General features: G+C 43.5%; 1 protein-coding gene across 1 annotated transcript in view; it reads left to right on the top strand.

The window, feature by feature from the left end:
• STAB1 (stabilin 1) overlaps positions 1–21,168 on the top strand; it is a 1,160,316-nt gene that overhangs the window by 386,479 nt on the left and 752,669 nt on the right. The window contains exon 19 of the mRNA XM_069643183.1: positions 19,435–19,491. Within this exon, the coding sequence (XP_069499284.1) occupies positions 19,435–19,491 (57 nt within the window). The remainder of the gene's footprint in view (positions 1–19,434; positions 19,492–21,168) is intronic.

Raw genomic sequence — 21,168 nt, 5'->3', positions numbered from 1 at the left:
TGGAGTCAATCACCCGAAATCGAGGGACATGATGAAGTAAACACATTATGTTTGAACAGTTTAAGAAGAAACCGTCATCGGCCCTCAGCCCCCTTTCCAAGATTACATTGCGGTTATCCAGGTTACAGTCCTGCATCTTGTCCGATTGTGCCCGAACGTTAAATTTCGATTTATGTACACCAGCCAAGTCCTAATATTCTGGGTCCCTGATTGCTTTACGGAAAGATCTATTATTTTGTGAGAGCTCAATCATTCTAACCATCAGTGAGGACGGTTTCTCAGTTTTCCCGGGCTTGCCTGTCACTCTTGCCCGTTGAAGTGGACCGGGACAGGAGTAAGTTATGAAACAGCAGGAGGCAGTTGTAAATATAAGTATATTTAATGGATAGTATATATAATAATACAAATAAGTTACAAGGAAGGAAAGAGGAGGGAGACTGCTTGTAGCAACGAGAGCTGGACAGTTATGGTTCAATTGCAGTCCTCTCTTCTAGAACTCTATTGAGACCTGAGTTCTTAGTGTTCTGATTCTGCATACCATGATGTGATCAGGCATGTCCCACAGAGATCAGGCAGCTTCTATCAGAATGGTAATATACTACACATCTCCTTCCCTTTATATTGTCCACAAACTATATACAAAAACTGATGAAACAGAAGTTCCAGCTGGTTCACGTAAATTCCACATAGTCCTCCATCTTTTTCGGCAGACGATAAGATCTGCCAGATCTGGACATGCATCCTCCGTGTCTGGAGGTGGTTGGCAAGGAAAATTGAAATTGCTCAGAATTGCTTTCACATTTCTTCTCAACAGCACTACCACATTTACTCTTCACACCACTACTTAAATTTCTAGAAACTTTAACATTGCTAACTGTACTCTGGTCTACATTTCTCTTTTCTTTCTTGTTAAGATCATTACTTTCACACATCCAAATTCTTTCTACATTCCATATCCTTTTGTCCTCTGTCCTGACAGCATGACGAAAAGCCTCTATAACTCTAATAGGGTTGGACCATTTGCATGGTCCAATTCTTAGAGCAGGAGGAAGTAAAACCTTGACAAACTTACCAACAGCTGTAGTCATATCATACTTGTTGCTACGTACTTTCTTATCATAGTTTATCTTGTTTCTCTTTTGCGTTTCCCTAATTTTGTCCTTTGCATTGACCAAATTCTTTTCTATTTCCTTACTCCCCTTGATAAGCCAAATGGGAGCTAATTTGGTGTTTGCTTTTCTTCCCCTACTATGCTCAAAGGGAGAAAGACCTGTACTGGTGTGTGGAGTAAAACGATGGGCAATTACTTTCTCCCTGACAGCATCCTCCCAATCCATCCCATTGGCCCAAGCCATTCTGATGGTTTCTTTCAAGATTTTATTAAAACGTTCTACTAATCCATTGGTTTGGGGATGGTAAATTGAGCTAGTCTTGTGCTCAATAGCAAATTTTTTACAGAAGTCTGCTACTTCTTTAGATCTAAATTGAGTACTGTTATCGGAAAGAATACTTCCCGGATATCCTTCCCTCTCACATATATTTGATAAAAATTCAACTACAGTTTTACCCGTGATACTAGAGGCAATTAAAATCTCTACCCACCTGGTGAGGAGATCTATGACTACCAAACAATATTTTTGTACACCTTTGCAACATATGGGACCTAAAATATCCATGCTTATATCCCTCCACACACTATTGGGAATGTCGGTCATAACCATTGGTTGTCTGGAACCCACACACTTTTTTTCATCATCGCAACAAAGGATACATTCCCTAATATATCGCTCAATATGCAGGTCGCAACCAGGCCACCAATAGTCATTCCTAATTCTTTGTTTGGTCTTTATCACTCCTTGATGACCCTCATGTCCCAATTCTATGATCTTCAAACGCAGATCCGTCGGAGGAATGACTTTATCTCCTCTCATTACAAAATTACCGTGAACATGCAGTTCATCTGCAACAGACCAAAAAGCACTCAAGTCGGCCTCTTCAAATTTAGATTTCTTCATAAAATCATGGCTTTGAATTAATTCTTTCAATTTCTTGATGTTATTATCATTTGATTCAGCGTGATCCCAAACATCCTTAGAGATGGAAGAAGTTTCCACACAAAAGACAACTTCCATGTCTTCATCTTCATCGACAATCTCGGAAATGTTAGTTAAGCGAGATAAGCAATCAGCAGACACATTCTTAATTCCTGGAACATATATCACAGTGTAGTTGAACTCTTGCAACATCATGACCCATCTTCTCATCCTGTTGGATACTTTATTAAGTCCTTTCGACATGAACACTTGAGTTAAGGGCTTATGATCAGTTCGAAACTCAACTTGGTTTCCCCATATGAAGCTTCTAAACTTGTCAGCTGCCCACTTAATAGCTAAAGCTTCCTTCTCTATAGTGGCATATGAAATCTCTGCTCCCTTAAGCAATCTCGATGCAAAAGCAATTATTGCTTCCTGACCATCCTTCTCTTGAGACAACACAGCTCCCAAGCCTATGTTGCTGGCATCCGTAGTGATGATAATCTTGTCATCAGTACAAAAATTCTTTAATGCAGGAGCAGAATTTATCACATTTTTTATAAAATTGAATTCATTTTCACATTCCACATTCCATTCAAACAACTTTCTCTTGAGCGCCTCTCGTAATGGAACGGTGTGGATGGCAAAATCCTTGACAAATTTTGAGTAATATTCAGCCATACCAATAAATGTACGAATCTCATCTTTGTTACTCGGGCTCGGCATTCCCACAATGGTGTTGACCAATTGTGGTTTCGGAAAAATTCCTTCTGCTGTAATTTTAAGTCCCAAATATTCGATTTCAGTGCAATTTATCTTACATTTGTCCTTGCTTAAAGTCATGCCTGCATCACATAATTTTTGACATACATGTAATAACCTCTTGTCATGTAGTTCTTGAGTGACGGCATGAATTAATATATCGTCTTGAAAACAAATCACTCCTTCAGTATTCTTGAACATACTATACATAACCTTCTGGAAGACTGATGCTGCCGACACTAATCCGAAAGGCATTCTTTTAAATTGATACAAACCATCAGGAGTTATGAAAGCAGTAAGTTTCCTTGAACTTCTGTGAAGTTTAATCTGATGGTAAGCAGATGATAGGTCTAACGTTGAAAATATTTTAGAGGGTCCAATAGTAGAAACAATTTCTTGTATATTTGGTAGAGGATGGCGATCAGGTATGACACATTTGTTCAATTCACGTAAGTCAACACAAATTCTAAGTTTTCCTGATTTTTTTCTTATAACAACAAGTGGAGAGACCCATTCGCTGGCATCAATACTTTCTATGATTCCATCTTCTTCCATTTTCCTTATTTCCTTACAGACTTCTTCTCGTACAGCTAAAGGAATGCTTCTTAATCTTTGGGCTATAGGTTTTTGGTCTGGTTTGAGTAATATCTGATGGGTATAACCTTGAAGACATCCTATCTTATCTCAGAAAACCTTTTGCAAACCAGCTTTACGTATAACATCACTGCCATTAATCAATTCAGAATTGCCATTACTTATAGACAAAACTGATTCCTCACTGGTGGAATCCACTTTCACTCGTAATTTGCTCTGGTGAGTCCAGCTGAGTAGAGCAGTTTTCCCTTCACCAGTGATGTATATCTTGCCTTTGGCAGTTCTGTTCTTAAATTTCAACTTTCCCCAATGCCACCCGATGACATTGATCTTCACACCTCCATAGGCTCTTGGATTAATATCCGTCTCATGTAGATACTCATGTTTATTCTTGTTCCAAAATTGTCTTGGTAGGAGCGTATATTTTGCACCAGTATCAATCATCATACATACTTCATTGCCATCAATGGACACCATAGCTCTGGGACTTTCCAACACCTCCTCATCATCATCATCAGTTATGGTACATACGCAATCCTCTTGAACTTCCTTCTCACTGCGATCACTATCAGAATTGTCTCCTATCCAGTTCATGGCATTATCACGTGATCTGCAACATTTAGAGAAGTGACCTTTCCCTTTGCACTTGTTGCAAATGATCTTCAATGCTGGACAATCTGGGTCATCAGCCCAATGATTCACGTTGCCACATCTGTAACACCTTCCTTGGCGCTTTTTTCCCAATTTCCTTAATTGATTCTCTGGACTGTTTTTCTTAGAAACTTCGTATGATGAACCTTTTTGACCATATTTGCTTGACCTTTTGTCCGTTCTCAACAAATTGTATTGTTTAGTGACAGATCTCCTCTTAATGGTATTATCATTGATCATGGAAATTGACTCCTCGTCAGGTGTATCATGCATTTTACTATTGCTGCTTCCTATTTTTACTTGTTTCATCTTACTCTCCAATTCTTTAACACACTCTTCCGTGTGTTCTACTTCTTTTGCCACTCGGAGAACAGTGTCAAGGGAAGGATCACTTTCAGACCACAATTTTGCCCTCACTTTGCTACTGCGACACTCTAACATAAACTGGTCTCTGAGTCTCTCATCCAGTTGCTCATTGAAATTGCATGACTTTGCTAATTTCCTTAATGCAGTGACGAACTTTTCCACGCTTTCTCCCTCCTCCTGTGTGCGTTTGCTGAACTTGTAACGTTCCAAAATTATGCTCACCTTCTTCTCAAAGTGTTTGTCAATTTTTTTTACAGCTCGCTGGTATTCATTTAGATCCACACTCTCCTCTTCTGGTAATTCTGGAAGTGTTTCATATTTTTCTTGTCCAACAGGACCTAAACAGTGCAAGAGTAATGACTTCCTCTTCTCTGCACTACAATTGGGACCACAAATCACTCCTGCATAATGTTCAAAGGACTTTATCCACCTCTTCCAAGGCAAAGCAGGTTCATCAGTGCTAGGCATAAAGAAAGCAGGTGGAGGCACACTGCTAAATGCCATGACAATTTGTGTTTATTAGAACACAGACTGTGTATGTATGATTCAGTTAAGGCCCCGTAAAGTGCAAAACTGCGCAAGTCCAAGTTCTGCCTGAATACTGTGTATAGGTCGCAGTAATGTCCGGGAAGCGTGATGTGCACAGCACTTTCCTACAGAATCCTTACAAGTATGTGTGTCTTTAATTTTGATTAAGCAAATATGTTAAATACATCTTTTATCAGTAGAGAAATGGATTCTTAATATAAATCAGGAGGTGAGCGTTCAACTTGTATAGTGGTTAACATAAAGTATTCCATGAAATTGCGATGAAAACAAAACAGGTAACTCTGCCTTCGATGATGTGCTGTCTCTTCAGCGCTTTCAACGTGTGTATGAAACGCGGACTTGCGTTGGAAGAAAAACGGCGTACTGTGCCTTTAAAGGTGCCTTCCTTCTTCAGCGCATTCAACGCATGCGCGAAGTCCAATTAGAAGTGTAAACGGAAGAAGCCGAAAGGAAGGGCTAAGACGGCTTAGTGATGTGTAGCACGGCCCAGCAACAGCAATCGAATTTCACACATGCCGCATATGGAGCGAATGAAACGTGGCACTGGCGTGAAATATTTGAGACGAAATGGGAAACGTTACCTTCAGGAACTAGAAGACGGGGCCACTACTACGCCCTGGCATGAGCGGAGCGGCTCCGTACACAATGATGAGGCAATAGTTCAATTGGAGCCATCCTCGTCGCCAAATGAAGTGGACCGGGACAGGAGTAAGTTATGAAACAGCAGGAGGCAGTTGTAAATATAAGTATATTTAATGGATAGTATATATAATAATACAAATAAGTTACAAGGAAGGAAAGAGGAGGGAGACTGCTTGTAGCAACGAGAGCTGGACAGTTATGGTTCAATTGCAGTCCTCTCTTCTAGAACTCTATTGAGACCTGAGTTCTTAGTGTTCTGATTCTGCATACCATGATGTGATCAGGCATGTCCCACAGAGATCAGGCAGCTTCTATCAGAATGGTAATATACTACACCCGTTTATCTGCTAGTGTCAAGAATGGTGAGTTAGGTTGAGTCACTCCCTTAAACTGAAAAGATGGCCCATTGAAGTATTGGCTCACACAGTATTATAGAATAAAATATTGTTTATTCAAGATCCATAGATAAACCCACTGGCTACAACACAACAAACAATCCTTCTCCAGATAACTCAGATATGCATCTTTTCTCCTTGGTTCTACATTCCATATTCTATCTCCTGTTACATCACTGCCCCATACATACATATGCAGATGTTGGCTAAAAGATATGTTACTAAGATATTACACACCTCCCTTTCTTACACACAATTTCCCCCCCTTTTTTTTAACAAAAAATCAAAACAGCTAACCTACAAAAACAGGAAAAATAAAATGAGTTTGCTTTACACTCCTTATGTCTCAATGCAAAATTGACATAAGAATAGTATTGATATAAACAGTAGTTACAATGTTACTACACATAGGGCCTCATTCCGAGTATGGCGGTAAGGGATAGCGGCCACCGGTAACGAGACCGGTGGCGGTAATCCCTTACCGCCATACTCCGAGTTCCCTTTGCGCCTTCGCCCTTAACGCCTGCTTTGAGCAGGTGTTAAAGTCGAGGGCGCAAAGGGGCCTCCAAGCCAATAACGGTGACCGTAATGAACGGTCACCGTTATTTGCATCTTCCCCATTCCCATTGAGCCCTATGGGGGCTCATTTGGGAATGGGGAAGAGCCTTGGTGAATGGGGAATTATCGCCCCGCCAACCTTGGAATGGGGCGGTAATTCCGCCATCCACCAAGGCGTTAATAGCGCCATTGGTTAGCGCCGTACTCGGAATGAGGCCCATAGTCTTGCAAATACGCAGGTCTCTTACCAACCTGCTTAGAGTGTGTATTGTGTCCATCGCCACATCTTGTTTTGCCCTTTTGTTTACAGTCCTTCTTGGTGTCATAACTGTTGCTAATATCACTCACACTCATTTTTCCCTTTGAGCACTTGCAAACTCTACTTACTTTCCAGACTCTTCCATCAGAAACTTTTACTGCTCCATGGAATTTTTCCACAACTTTTGTCACAGGTGACCATTTCACCAAATTACCCATGGAAGGCAGCTTTATTCTCACTGAATCACCTACCTTCACTTCACAAACTTTTACCGCTTTCCTCACATCATAACGTTCCTTGTTGGCTACTTGTTTACTCATAATCCTCCTTTCAATCTCTTTAAAGTCAAGCTCTTTTTTACCCGCTCTGCCCAACCACGGTGGACACACCCTTGTATTTGTCTTTCTACCTCTAAGCATCTCAAACGGAGAGATCCCTGTGGTAGTATGAGGCGTAAATCTGTGTGCGACTATAGTGTCTTCAACTGCTTTCTTCCAATCTGTTTTACCCTCTAAAGCACACCTAATACTATATTTGATGACATTATTAAACCTTTCCACAATCCCATTAGTTTGTGGATGATAAATGGAGCTGGTTTGTGTTCAACCCCATTTTCCTTTAAAAATGGTGTCATTTCTTGTAATACTAGTTGTACCCCATTATCCGTAATGAAGGTAGTGGGATAACCTTCCCTCTTGAAAATGTCATCTAAAAACATAATAATATTTTTAGTGCAAATATTAAGTACCTATTTCACTTCCACCCACCTGGAAAGCATATTGATTAAAACAATGCAATATTTCATGTTGCTGTTACTGCTTACCGGTCTCACAATGTCCAAACCTACCTTCTCCCAAGGTATGGTGGGTACTGACATTAATGTCATCGGCTCCTGCCTAGTAATGTATCCCTTTGCAGAATCATCACACGCACAACACTCTCTAATTAATCTTTATATTTCAATGTCCATACCCGGCCACCAATAATCTTGTCTTACAAACTGTTTTGTCTTGGTCATACCCATATGTCCTTCATGTGCATCTCACCTCTGTTGGTGGAAACAATTTGTCTCCTCTCATTACAAACTTTTCATTCATATGAAATTCATCATATACCTGTCTGACTGCTTCAGGTAAATAACCTTTCCTAACTTCAATACTCTTTACTCCATCACATATAAATTTTTTGAATTTGCATAAAGCTTCATCCAATTCCATTGCTTTTTTCCATTCATCTTCAGATACCACTTCTTGAGTCATATTCAATACTTCTTCATCATCATTCTCCGATTCATCAGAGTCTACAAAATTCGTTAACCTAGATAAGCAGTCTGCACACTTATTTTTTACTGCGGGAAGGTATTCAACATCCCAATTGTATTCCTGCAAATTTGTAACCCATTTCCTAATTCTGGCAGAAACTTTATCTAAACCTTTGACTGTCAAAATTTCCTTTAACGGTTTGTGATCTGTCCGCACCACAAACTTGGTGCCCTACAAAAATGACCTTAAATTTTCAATGGACCATTTTATAGCTAGTAACTCTTTTTCTATTGTCAAGTTATTGCATTCTGCCGGTTTAAGTACCCTTGAAGCAAAGCAAATGGGATGTTCAATTCCCCCTTCAATCTGTGATAATACTGCACCTAAACCTAGATTGCTTGCATCCGTGCTGTGAATGCTTCCTTTATTTGGATTGAAGGACTTCAAAGTGGGTGCAGCATTGAGATCCTTCTTGATCCTTTTGAATTCCACCTCCCATTCTTCATCCCAGACAAACTTTACATTCTTTTTTGCTAACTTGCTCATATGGAAACTCTTCTTAGCTAAATCAGGAATGAATTTGGCATAATATTCTGCCATTCCTAAAAATGATATGACTTTATCTTTTGTGTCTGGACTGGGAAAACTAAGAATAGTGTTTACCAAATCTTGTTTAGCTTTATGCCTGTCTCAGAAATTTCATGTCCCAAATACTGTATCTGTGATCTGTTGAACTTGCATTTCTCCTTACTGAGCGTAAGACCGGCTTCTCGAAAAATATTTAACACTTTGTACATTCTATCATCATGTTCCTTCTTATCTTTCCCATAAACTAACACATAGGGCCTCATTACAACTCAGGTGGTCTGGAAATAACGGTGGCGGTAAACCCGCCGCCACCGTTGTTTCCGGACCACCTGATCCCGACTCCTGCAGGCGGGAGGTGATGTTCCCGCCAGGTCTGACCTGGCGGGTTTAACACCACGCGCCTGCAGGCGGACAAGGAAACACCGGCAGCATTACGAGATGCTGCCGGTGTTTCCATGATCCCCATTCCCATCGAGTCCCATAGGACCCATTGGGCCTCATTACGAGTCCGACGGTAACCGAGGCGTTAAAACTGCCTGGTTACCGCCGGACTCGTATTACCATTCCGCCTCTGTGATTCCCGGCATTACCGGGGCATTACAACCCCGATTTTCCAGGAATCACGGAGGCGGAATGGTGTTAATCCCCATTCCCATCGAGTCCTATGGGACTCGATGGGAATGGGGATCATGGAAACACCGGCAGCATCTCGTAATGCTGCCGGTGTTTCCTCGTCCGCCTGCAGGCGGGCGGTGTTAAACCCGCCAGGTCAGACCTGGCGGGAACATCACCTCCCGCCTGCAGGAGTCGGGATCAGGCGGTCCGGAAACAACAGTGGCGGCGGGTTTACCGCCACCGCTATTTCCGGACCGCCTGTGTTGTAATGAGGCCCATAGTCCTGAAAGCACAGGACTCCTTCCATATGATGAAATAAATTGTACATTGTACGTTGAAACACTGCAGCTGCAGAAATTAACCCAAAGGGCATTCTCCTACATTGAAACAAACCTTCACTTGTGATAAAGGTTGCTACATTCTTAGACCTAGGGTGCAAAACAATTTGGTGATAGGCAGATTTGAAGTCAAGCGTGCTCATTACCTTTGGCTCCCTAATTGAACCCAGCATTTCAGATATATTTGGCAAAGGATGCATATCAGGGATTATGCATTTGTTTACTGACCTAAGATCAATACAGAGCCTTAGTTTTCCATTCGTTTTGTGTACTATGACTAAAGGCGACACCCATTCAGAGGATTCAACCCTCTCAATAACACCTTATTCTTCCATTCTCTCCAATTACTTTTTCACAGCACCCCTAATTGCAATAGGAACTGGTCTTACTTTATGTACAACAGGAACAGCATTGCATTTCATTCTTATTTCATGTCTAAAGTTTCTTAGGCTTCCAAGTTCATCCCTGAAAACTGAATGATGTTCACGATGTTCAGATTGTACTTCTTGCTCTATGGCATACACCATTTCATCCGCACTGGAGTCTAATCATATTTTTAATCGCCTCTGATGAGACCAGCTCAACAAAGGATGAAGACCCCTTTTTGACCTATACACTTTTCCCTTTGCTGTTCTGTCTTTAAATTTCATGGTTGACCAAAATTAACCCTGTAACTCAATCCGTTTACCCCCATAGGCAACCGGTCTCACATCAATATCTGTCAACGCAATACTATCTTTGAAATGTCTATCAAATATTGTTCTTGGTAGCAATGTATATTTGGCCCCAGAGTCAATGGCCATCTTAACAACTGAATTGAAAATCTGTATGTCTGCTATAGGTTTTTCCAAATCAGCATCACAATCTTACACTATTTTGATATCTGAATTCTCAATCATAAAGGTACATTCCTCAAGTTCATCACATAACTCATCAACCCATTCAATATTCTCTGCTTTGGTTTTGCAATAGTTTGTAAAGTGTTCTTTCCTGTTACACCTTTTGCACACTACTTTTAATGCAGGACACCTATCACTACTAGCAATATGATATATGCTACCACATCTAAAACATTTTCTCCTATTATCATTCACATCCTTCTTTTCGTCTCTTTTTTCCTTGAACTTTGACACCTTCCTTCTTTCAAGTACTTGATCTTTCTTGCTTGCTTGTTTTTTTCTGGTGGTTTTACTATTATCTTCTTGTGCATACAAGACTTTTGGAGCACTGGTTATGTTTATTTTGTTATCAGTATGTTCTCTCTTTTCCAGTTCCTATATGCATCTGCTTGTATGTTCAACTTCCTTTGCAATCCTGAGAACTTCATCCAATGAGGGATTGCCTTTGGCCCATAAGGCATCCCTTACTTTACTGTCTTTACACTCTAACATAAACTGATCGCAGAGTTGCTCCTCCAAGTTAGATCTAAAAACACATGTAGTTGCTAAACCACGCAGCGCAGTTATGAATTGTTCCACTGTTTCTCCATTCTCTTGCTTTCGCTTTCTGAAGTGATATCTTTCAAGGATGATACTAATGGATTTTTCATAATGTAGATCAAGCATCTTTATACATTTATCATATTCCGTCAACCCCAAAGAATCCTGATCAGATGGTACAGGAAGATTCTCAAACTGTTCCTGACCATAGTTTCCCACACAGTGTTTGAGTAGACACCTCTTCCTCTCACTGGAGACATTTAAACCATGGGCTGCTAAGACATAATGCTCAAAAAGCTTTTTCCAACGTATACATGGGACAGGAGGTTCTCCCTGGAGTCTAAAAATAATTAGTAGGTGGTATGCTTTGCATCACTAATGTGAATTCTGGTAAGGCTATAGATGTATAACTCTCCCTGGGCCTCATTACGAGGTGGGCGGTAAGGGATTACTGGCACCGGTAAGGGCACCGGTGCCGGTAATCCCTTACCGCCCTATTACGAGGTCCCTTAGCGGGTCCCTTCCATAACGCCTGGTTTTACCAGGTGTTATGGAAGGGACCCGCTAAGGGACTTCAGAGCTAATAACGGTACCGCAATTTGCGGTACCGTTATTAGCACCTTCCCCCTTCCCATTGAGCCCTATGAGGGCTGAAATGGGAATGGGGAATGGCTTTTTCAATGGGGACTTACCAGTCCCGCAAAGGTCGGAATAGACCGGTAAGTCCCCATTGAACGGGACCGGACACGGTACCGGTTTTGGAGGTAGTCATGGCGCTTATAGCGCCATGACTACCTCCAACCTCGTAATGAGGCCCCCTGTCTTTTGATGAAGATGAACTGTTGCTGTTTGCTTCGCTACTTGATAATATTAGTTGTTTGTATGACTAACAAAACTTTAAACATACACTTGGTATTTTCTTTCCTTAGTGTAATTATGTGTTTACAATTGTATACTTGAATTGCAGTGACTAGTTTGTATTACTTGAAAGCTCAATCGTCTTTAAAAACAAATATCAACACATTTTTTTTTGGCTTAATAGAAACGTTGCAGTGCTTTCGTTAACTTGAATTGCAATAAATGAGTTTGTTTCACTTGAAAGCTCAAACGTCTTTCAAATAAATTTCAACACGTATTTCAGGTTTAGGAGAAGCGTTGCTGTGCTTTCGTGATAGTATTGCCGATTTTCAAAATGGCAGCACGTTGTATCACGTATAAAGTTCCTTTCCTCTAAGTAAACAAGCCGCACACGCAAGCATTCACTTTGGAGCAAATAGGACACGCACGCCTGTAATTCAAAATGTGCACTGTGATTGTGCTCGCAGGGCTGTTTAGTAAGAGCGTGATATTCAAAAGATGCTTTTATGTCATAAGCAGTGCTACTACCAATGATGCGCACTTTTGAGTCAGTGTTATACGCACACATATAATAATATTTTGTTTGATATATGTTACATGCTACAATTGGACTATGCACTCGCAAGTGTTGAATATACAATTGAATAAGTAATTGATCTCACCGACTTCTTGGCCTTGCAAACCTTGATTCACTGTAATGAAGTATCCAAAATGGCTATGATATCACTTGAATACTCAGCGCCGTGTGTGGTGGTGCGCTGAAAGTATTATGGTATCCAAGGTAGCTTTCTTGAGCAGATTGAACTGGTAACCCTTTTTTTTTTTTTTTGCGGTATTTAATCCTTCAGCAAGGCAAAGCGATCTGCTCTTCGTTGTGAGTCTTTTGATTGATCTCCAATTCAGTATGGATGCTCCTCCTTTGAGCTGGTAATGCTTCTTGATATCACCAACACCCTTGCATTGATGAAGATGAATAATTCCAGTGTAAACGAACAGCTACTCGGTGCGCTTCTGTCCTTAGCCAAACAATAATCCCATCCTCGTCGCCACTGAAGTATTGGCTCACACAGTATTGTAGAATAAAATATTGTTTATTCAAGATCCATAGATAAACCCAACGGCTACAACACAGCTAATAATTCTTCTCCAGATAACATCTTTTCTCCTTGGTTCTACATTCCATATTCTAACTCCTGTTACATCACTGCCCCATACATAAATATGCAGATGTTGGCTAAAAGACATGTTACTAAAATATTAAACACACATTTTGCAAATCCCTAGTCAGGTGAAATTGGACTCGTAGGCTGTTCTTCCAGGGATTCGTCAGATGAGTAGTCTTCATATGTTGACATCTGCATCAGTGGATCTTCAAAGGTTTCCGAATCAATGATCTCATCCTTCAACGGTGGAGCCACAGTTGGCTTTTCACAGGTTCTCACATTTGAGGAACTTTCCATATTGCGATCCATGCAGTGACGTTCTGTTGAAGTTCAAGGTTTTGTTGGTTCCACAAAGACCGTTCTCAAATTTCTGATAAAGTTCTGTGTGCCACAGCCATTAGGGGTTTTCCATAAGGGCATATTCTTTAGTTTCTTCAGCTTCCTAAGGTGCTCTGGTTTTTTTGCTGCTGCTGGCTCTTTAGATTGCCTTGGGCCTCCTGAAAAATTGGAAACGGGACCACACTGATGGCAGTTTCCGAAGCATTTTCCTCTTTTGCCATAGCCATCGGAAATTTCTGAATTACAGCCACTCTGGACCTGAGAAACTCCTGAAAGTCCTGGGATAATGGGGGCATGGAGAGTTCCGGAAGGCAAGTAAGGGTCTGAGGGGGGGGGCTCCTGTGAGTGACCCATCTTCATTATCTCGGTTGGTGAAGACTGAACACTGCCCACTAAAGCAGCTGAGCTAGAGTTAGGTTCGGCCTGTGAGGGGCACAGGGTCAGGTCTGCAGGCTAGGTTTTCTATCCACGGTGTAGTCTTTTTACCTCAATAGTTAGATGTCTCGAATCCCTCCAAGAAAAGCTTTTTTTTCCTCACTCGCCACTTGTATCAGTTCAATTAGCGTTTTTATAATCACCCCCTCTGTTTCTCTTTTTTTTGCTCTTTTGTCTCGAGGCCTCAATGAACGATTCAATGAAGACAATCTTTGTATGCATTAGAGCAAGCAATGTCGCTTGATCCTTGAAACGGTTGTTTAGGTTTTCGTACAGTTTACGGGACGGTGCCATAGAAGCTTGTAGTTGGGCAATCTGTGTGTCCAGGAGGCCATTCGCCAAAGGGACGTCCGTAGACTGTAGCTCCCGAGAACTCTTTCCTGGAGCAAGGGTTTCTCTTGACTTTTGATGTATTGTCAGGTTCCAACTTGCATCCTGATCAGAATCCTCACTCGAGTCTACACATGAGCTTAGCGAATAACGCTGTTTACCCCTGGGACATGGCTCACACACGTCCATTGGAGGGTCAAGGCCAGATGACATTGAGAAAAGAGCAGGAGATACCAGGGGGTCCTCTAGACATAAAGCTGGTTTGAGCTTCTTGGCTGGTAAAGTCGAGCAGGGTTCTAAGTCTCTTCCTTCTTCTGAGAGCGAGCGGTTTTCGCCCCGGCAACTGGCGTCCACACTTAGTTGTAGCGTCAGGTTAGCAATATCTTTAGTGAGTCTGCCCGCTAGTATGGACTTCTCTCGTACAGTGAATCTATGTTTGCATAAATTAATCTTCAAACAGTTGCAGGCGAGTGCTCTTAGATGCCTGGATTCCACAATCAGATTAGATGGAACAGTTTGAGGCACAGTCAGCTTTTTACCATTGTCTTGGAGGGGCCCGATGTTTATAAAGGGGTCCTGTTCATTGTTACCTCTTTTGTTTGAGTGGGTGAGCCGTGAGGAACAACCAGTCGGAACAAGGCAAGAGTATCAGAGTTTGCCAATAAGTCCGCATCTGATGGACCGCACCACACTTCCTCCCGGATTGGTGCGGTGATGCTGGTAGTGTAAGCCAGATATTAATACCCAGAGGTTTCAAAGTGCGTACCCGGGGATCAAACCTGTGTTGCACTGTGTCGTCTTGCTTCTAAGGCGACCACGTTGTCCCTGAGCTATCCTCCCGAGGCTCTGGAGGTTTTAGTCATTTTTCTGTTACTCTGCGGCCCGCAAAGGAGTGAGGCAGTCCAGAGCCATGCTCACTGTCTCTCTGACACATCCCAGCGCGGAACACGCCAAACACTCCCACAACACTCTGCCTTGCTCCGCTCCAGTGAGAGGCTTTAGGAGTTTTCGAGTCGCGATGCGCTCCTCCCACCAGGAAGGAAAGCAAAGGCTGACTGGTGAATCAGCACAGGACAGAGTCTCTCGCCAGCATGCCAAATACTCCTGCAACACCAGTTAATCCAGTTCCCTGCTGTACAAAGAGCAGATGGTCCTGTAAACTGAGCCGTTTACCCACAGTTATCTGGGTTCACTTTGCTTTAACTTGTTAACCTCGTTCGGCAACTGTACCTCTAGCAAGTGGTTGGAAAGGGGTTGTTTATATGAAGAGCCCAACAACCGCTTATAAGGTTCCCAGTCACATAGGAATCCCTGTCGGTTTGCTGTAATCTGAGCAGAGGACCTACATACTCAGGGGCTCACTCTTCCCCACTTAACACCACTAAACTCTCTGCAAAGTTAAATCCTAGGCAGTGAGCTTGCCTAACAACTTTTAATTCTTTACATCTTCACGACACTCCATGCCAGCTCGCGCCTAGACCCAAGTGCTAGATATTGCCAGCATCCCTCACTATTCGCTCTCCTCAGAGTATTTTGACCATTATTTTCAGGTGTTGCCACTGCACTATGAACTGTAGTTGGGAAGCATAAAAGTAATAACGCCTCCGCACCAAGGCTGTCGCAAGCACGTGCAGCAACCTCGGAAGGAGTGTAAGGAACACATGGTGGCAATAGTAAGACAGACACAAGTGACCACAGTTCAAGGATGCTTATTGAACTTTCGCAAGCATGTGATAAACCCCTATCTAAACTAAATCTACAGATGGGCAGAGGCGTAGACAGGGTAGGGCCTGAGCGGGCAAGGCCCGCCCAAAATCTGTAAATGCCCACTAAGCAGCAATATGTGGGCATTTACAGATGTTCACGTCACTGTATAGGGCCCAACTACAAGCATCAGGCCCCAATTGTTAGACATGCCTGGCTACGCCTCTGCAGATGGGAGCAAGCTACTACCCTCAAATCATAATAATGCAGTCCAACTGGAGTCTTGACAAATAAAATGGGCCTATACTAAAAAAAACTTTTGCCAATCCTTACAATCCTTACCACTAATTTACAAATATTGTGGGGTAATGTGTATGAAAAAGAAAGAAGTGTTCACAAATGAAATGTCAGGATGCTTGAGCCGTTTTCAGCATGGGGTAAGGCAGGGTATTCGAGCAAAGCGCACACTCTGGCTTCTGCGGCACGAGGATACAGTTCACTTTTCCACAAATCCGGGCCTTCAGTGTCCAGGTCTCTTTACCTCTTGCAAGCCTCTTGACTCAAAGGGCCTGCTGTACAAAACAAATGTTCCTTCTCAGGTGACTCACAGTTCACCCTAGAGCCCCCTCAGCCAAGATCAGATCCGTTTCACAGCAGTATCCTAGAATTCTTTCTCGGGTGACTCACGCTTCACCTGGATTCCCCTCAGCTGGGCTCAGATCCTTTTCACATCAATTAGTCTCCCTCAGCCAGGCTCGGACCAATGTCGATGCACTTTACATGATCAGAGACTTTCAAATGTACACAGGGTTTATCTTGACCCGTTGTATGACCACTTCGATGTCAATCTTCCTTTTTAATATAAAGCATCAGTTGTATACCTAACAGAGACTGTTGAATGAGCACCCACGTGGTGCCGGACCACTCTGTATATAGAATCTTTGCTTGACCTTCCAAAAGTTCAATCAGTCTTGATAGCTTTCAATTAAATTTGCATCGCTCATCGCAATCACCTCTCACACAGTTCTCTTTATACAAAGTTGCTGCTTGCAACCTTGGTTCGAAACACAAGCTGGTTTTGATATCGGTATCTCTGACTCACCAGCTGTGCTTTCTTTTGTAGCGCTGCTTTTTTGTACAAGCCAAGGACCGTACCACGGCGGCAATCGCTCCTCCCCGCCTAGGTTATCGATGCAGGAGAGCCCCGGGTACCTCCGACACACAGCACAGGTTTGATCAGCCTTCGTTCCTGGTCTTCGGTTTCTTACTTTCCAAGGTTCACGAAAGTAACGGTCTTTAGAATTCAAGGGTACTTCCCTTCTTGCGACCCTCTCTGGTCTCGCCCTCTTTCTCCTTGTATTAAACTGGCATCTTGGAACTGCAGTCTCCGTGTGTGTTTTACCTTGCTCAGAGAGTGCTTGCATTCTCTGCCTTTTATCCGTGTGGGGAAGTGTAATGGAAGTCAGGTATGTGTAATGATCCGTAATTTTCTGATCTTGCCTGACCATGGTGTTGGGACAGGTCAGGTACATGACTCTGGTGTTAGTCCATTGTCGCTCACAGTGGGCTGTCTGTGAGAAAGTGTTTGTGTCGGGAAAGGGGGGAGGATTGATTTCCTAGGTATCCTACCTGGTAGGATGGGAAAAAGGTGTTATAAGGAATGAGATACCACATCTCACCCTTCAGTGTCCCACTTCCACTCCCCGAAGACCACTCACCCAGGTAATCCTCCTCCACTGGTCCACCCCAGGAACTGGATCCAAAAGTGATGGTTGTGTCCTGGCCACCTGGATGACAGATCCCTAGGGACTAGCTTGTGAGACACCTTCAGGTTTCTCACAGGAGTCATATTGGCCCAGCATTGATACGGGTAGCTTTGACCAGAGCAGTAGTTCTCTTCCTAATCCTTCCACCACCCTCACAATATTATCTTGGAATGGATCCTCCAGCTCACTGTGCAGAGAGATACCCACATAGGAGTCCGTCGGAGGAAACTGGGCAATCCTGCTTTTCTGGAGTCTGATTGAGCCTGCACTATGGGAAAATACACAACTTGTTCCCATTAATATGCAGTCCTGCGCAGACGCCACATTTCCCAAGGCTTTCCATTAACTTAGGTACACGTTTCGCAGGATCTCCAAGAAGTGTCAACAGGTCATCAGCATTTAGGGCCACAGTTTGATCCCTATTCCAGTGCCCAACTACCTAAATCCCTCCTTAGCCCATTGGCTAATGGTTTGCAGAAAGGCGATCTTGCTAGGGAGCACCCTTGCTGCGTCCCTCTCTGTATTTCCCGGCTCTTCGATACTATTGAGCCTGTTCTAACCTTAGCATTTGATTAGTCCTTGGCGCTGTTATGCAATTACAGTGGTGACTGGCACAGTATTAAAACCTCTCAGCATAACATAACATTAGAGTCCAGAACAGTCCCTCACATTGTTAAACACTGTCGTGAGGAAACGTTGTGCTCCTGTCGGTGGGCTACTTTGATAAATATGCGTAAACATGTGGCACCATTTAAAGTGCTGGCCTGTGGGAACCCGTTTGAAAACACCGAGTCTTACAGGTTGTTTTTGGCCTAGTGTAGCTCCCCGAGGCGAGGTTCCCTCACCCTGGCTGTTGCCATAAGTATGGTCCTGAGGATTCCATCTACACTTCCTGCTGTCCCATTGGATCTATGTGATCACGCACCGCCCATAATGTTGACTTTGAAAATTCTGACTTCCATTACGGCACGGCACAGTGCTCACATACATCACTTTGGCCCGCATCCATAGCCCGCGGCCCCTTCTGCTCCCTACTTACCTTTCGGGGGCACACTTCTGTGTGTGCCGCAGGGTCCTTTTTCATTATTATTTGATTTCAACGTTATCGTCCCCCGCAACCTCCGATTCCCATTACACTGAACAAGAGGAGCAGGGGACACCCCCGCAATACCCGCTCCCCTTATTCACTATAATAGGATTCTTTTTTTTGCATAGATCCCGCATTTGCCCCGTACCAACTTCCGACTGCACCTTCAGTCGGAATTCTGGTATGTGGCAAAAGCACAGTATTGTACAGGTCGGACTTTTAGAGTCGACATATATGTATGATACCCTCCTAATGGGGAAGAAGGGCCAACATGCCATTCTAGAAGCGTGACTCGTGCACAGCAAGGCTGATGAGCTGCAACACACCACATTGGCTTGGATCAGTTTGGTTCTACAGCTAGAATCTGTTTGTGTCCAGTGGAGTCTTCTAGATGCTTCCATGTTCTCTAGTCTTTTCCTGAACATTGCTGTGAATAGGCCCTGAAGCTGTGCAAGGGAACACTAGATTTCTGTGTGTATTGCCTTATCCTCTGAATGGGAAGTCTCTGTCTTGGCACAATACCAACCACACCCACTGTGAGACTGCCATCAATTGCACCTGGATGTAGCAGTGGGTGTCTTACTAGATAGACACCTATCTTTGTCGATGGTCTTCAGGAACGTTTATATTGCATTACTAGTGATTTGCTAAATTGGGAGATATTTTTCTAAAGGTATGGCATATCCTGTATTTTCTTCCAGGCACCCTGCTCAGACTGTGACTCCATGGCCTCGTGTCCTTCGAACAGCACTGACATGGTAAGTTTTCTTCTTTTCCCCCCTTCCATGTGGTGAATGTGGCATTCTCTTGGTATGCCCCAACCTCTTAAAGAACCTTCCTGCTGCAATTCAAGAAAGATCTAACGAACCTGCTCTTCAAGGAACACTTCCCCGACCAATGCGGACCATAAGTAGACACTTCCCCGACCAATGCGGACCATAAGCAGACACAGCCACTTCCCGACCAATGCGGACCATAAGCAGCCACTTCCCCGACCAATGCGGACCATAAGCAGCCACTTCCCCGACCAATGCGCACTATAAGCAGCCACTTCCCCGACCAATGTGGACGATAAGCAGACACTTCCCCGACCAATGCGGACTATAAGCAGCCACTTCCCCGACCAATGCGGACCATAAGCAGACACAGCCACTTCCCCGACCAATGCGGACCATAAGCAGCCACTTCCCCGACCAATGCGGACCATAAGCAGACACAGCCACTTCCCGACTAATGCGGACCATAAGCAGCCACTTCCCCGACCAATGCGGACCATAAGCAGCCACTTCCCCGACCAATGCGGACCATAAACAGACACTTCCCTGACCAATGCAGACCATGAGTAGACTCTTTCCATTAGGCTGTGCAACCAACAATGGGACAACAACGCTGACCTCTCTGCTAAACTAGCTCTCTCCCCTAACTGCACCATTAACTTCATAGTCACATACAGACCACCAGGCTCCCCGCCAGACTTCCAAAAGCAACTCCTCCAAATCTTAGACAGCAACCTAAAAAGATCCACTAAAACCATCCTACTTGGCGACCTTAGCCTTGGCTTAGATGACCCCAAGGATAAGGCTACCGCACACTTAGCCAAGGATCTCTCCCACATGGGGTTCGAACACAAAATCACCAGACCAACTCACTGCAAAGGTCGGACCATCGACTGGTTAGCAGATCACAACTGCGCATCAACCATCACCTCCATCTCAGCCCTCCCTTGGACGGATCACTATCTCATCCAATTTTCCATTCCAAATACACCCATTCGTAAAACCCTTACTCATGCCCCCCCGCTAAAGTCAGAAGCTCCCAAAAACTCACTGCTACCAACCTCGCTCCTCTTCTTGATATCCCTGAACTCAAGCATCCTTTTAACCAAGACCCCACCTCTCTCACCAACATCTATAACAATGCCCTCACCCAAGCCATTGAGTCAACTGCCCAATCCATGCACTCCAACTCCTGGTTTTCAGAAGAACTATCTGCCTTGCGCACCAAGAAACGAAAAGCCCTATCCAACTGTCAATAAACACCCAACCAATCGTCTCTCAACGAGTTCAAAGAAATCTCACGGACCTACAAAAATGCCATATTCAAAGCCAAATCCGAATCCTATAATCAAAGAATTACCAAAGCCAGCTCCAAATCCAGAGAAATATTCTGTATATTCAAAGGACTCCCCACTCCCGAGTCCAGCCCTGACGAAATCATCAAGGATGAAGCTTGGTGCACAGGCATCCAGACAGCCCTCCTAAACAAAGTTAAAACGCTCCAAGACAAAATAGCATCCCAGCGTAAAGCACTCAACAACCTCCCCATGCCCCCCTCAATCCCATCTCACAACCCTCACGCGCAAATACCTCTCTTTGCCTTTAGAGAAGTCACAGAGCTAGAAGTCTCCGCCCGACTCAAAAATATCAAACCTTCCA

This window comes from Ambystoma mexicanum, chromosome 2p, assembly GCF_040938575.1.
Source record: "Ambystoma mexicanum isolate Mex_15411 chromosome 2p, UKY_AmexF1_1, whole genome shotgun sequence".
Classification (NCBI taxonomy): Eukaryota; Metazoa; Chordata; class Amphibia; order Caudata; family Ambystomatidae; genus Ambystoma; species Ambystoma mexicanum.
The sequence above is the reverse complement of the archived record's forward strand: the minus strand, read 5'-3'. Positions and strand labels throughout refer to the sequence as shown.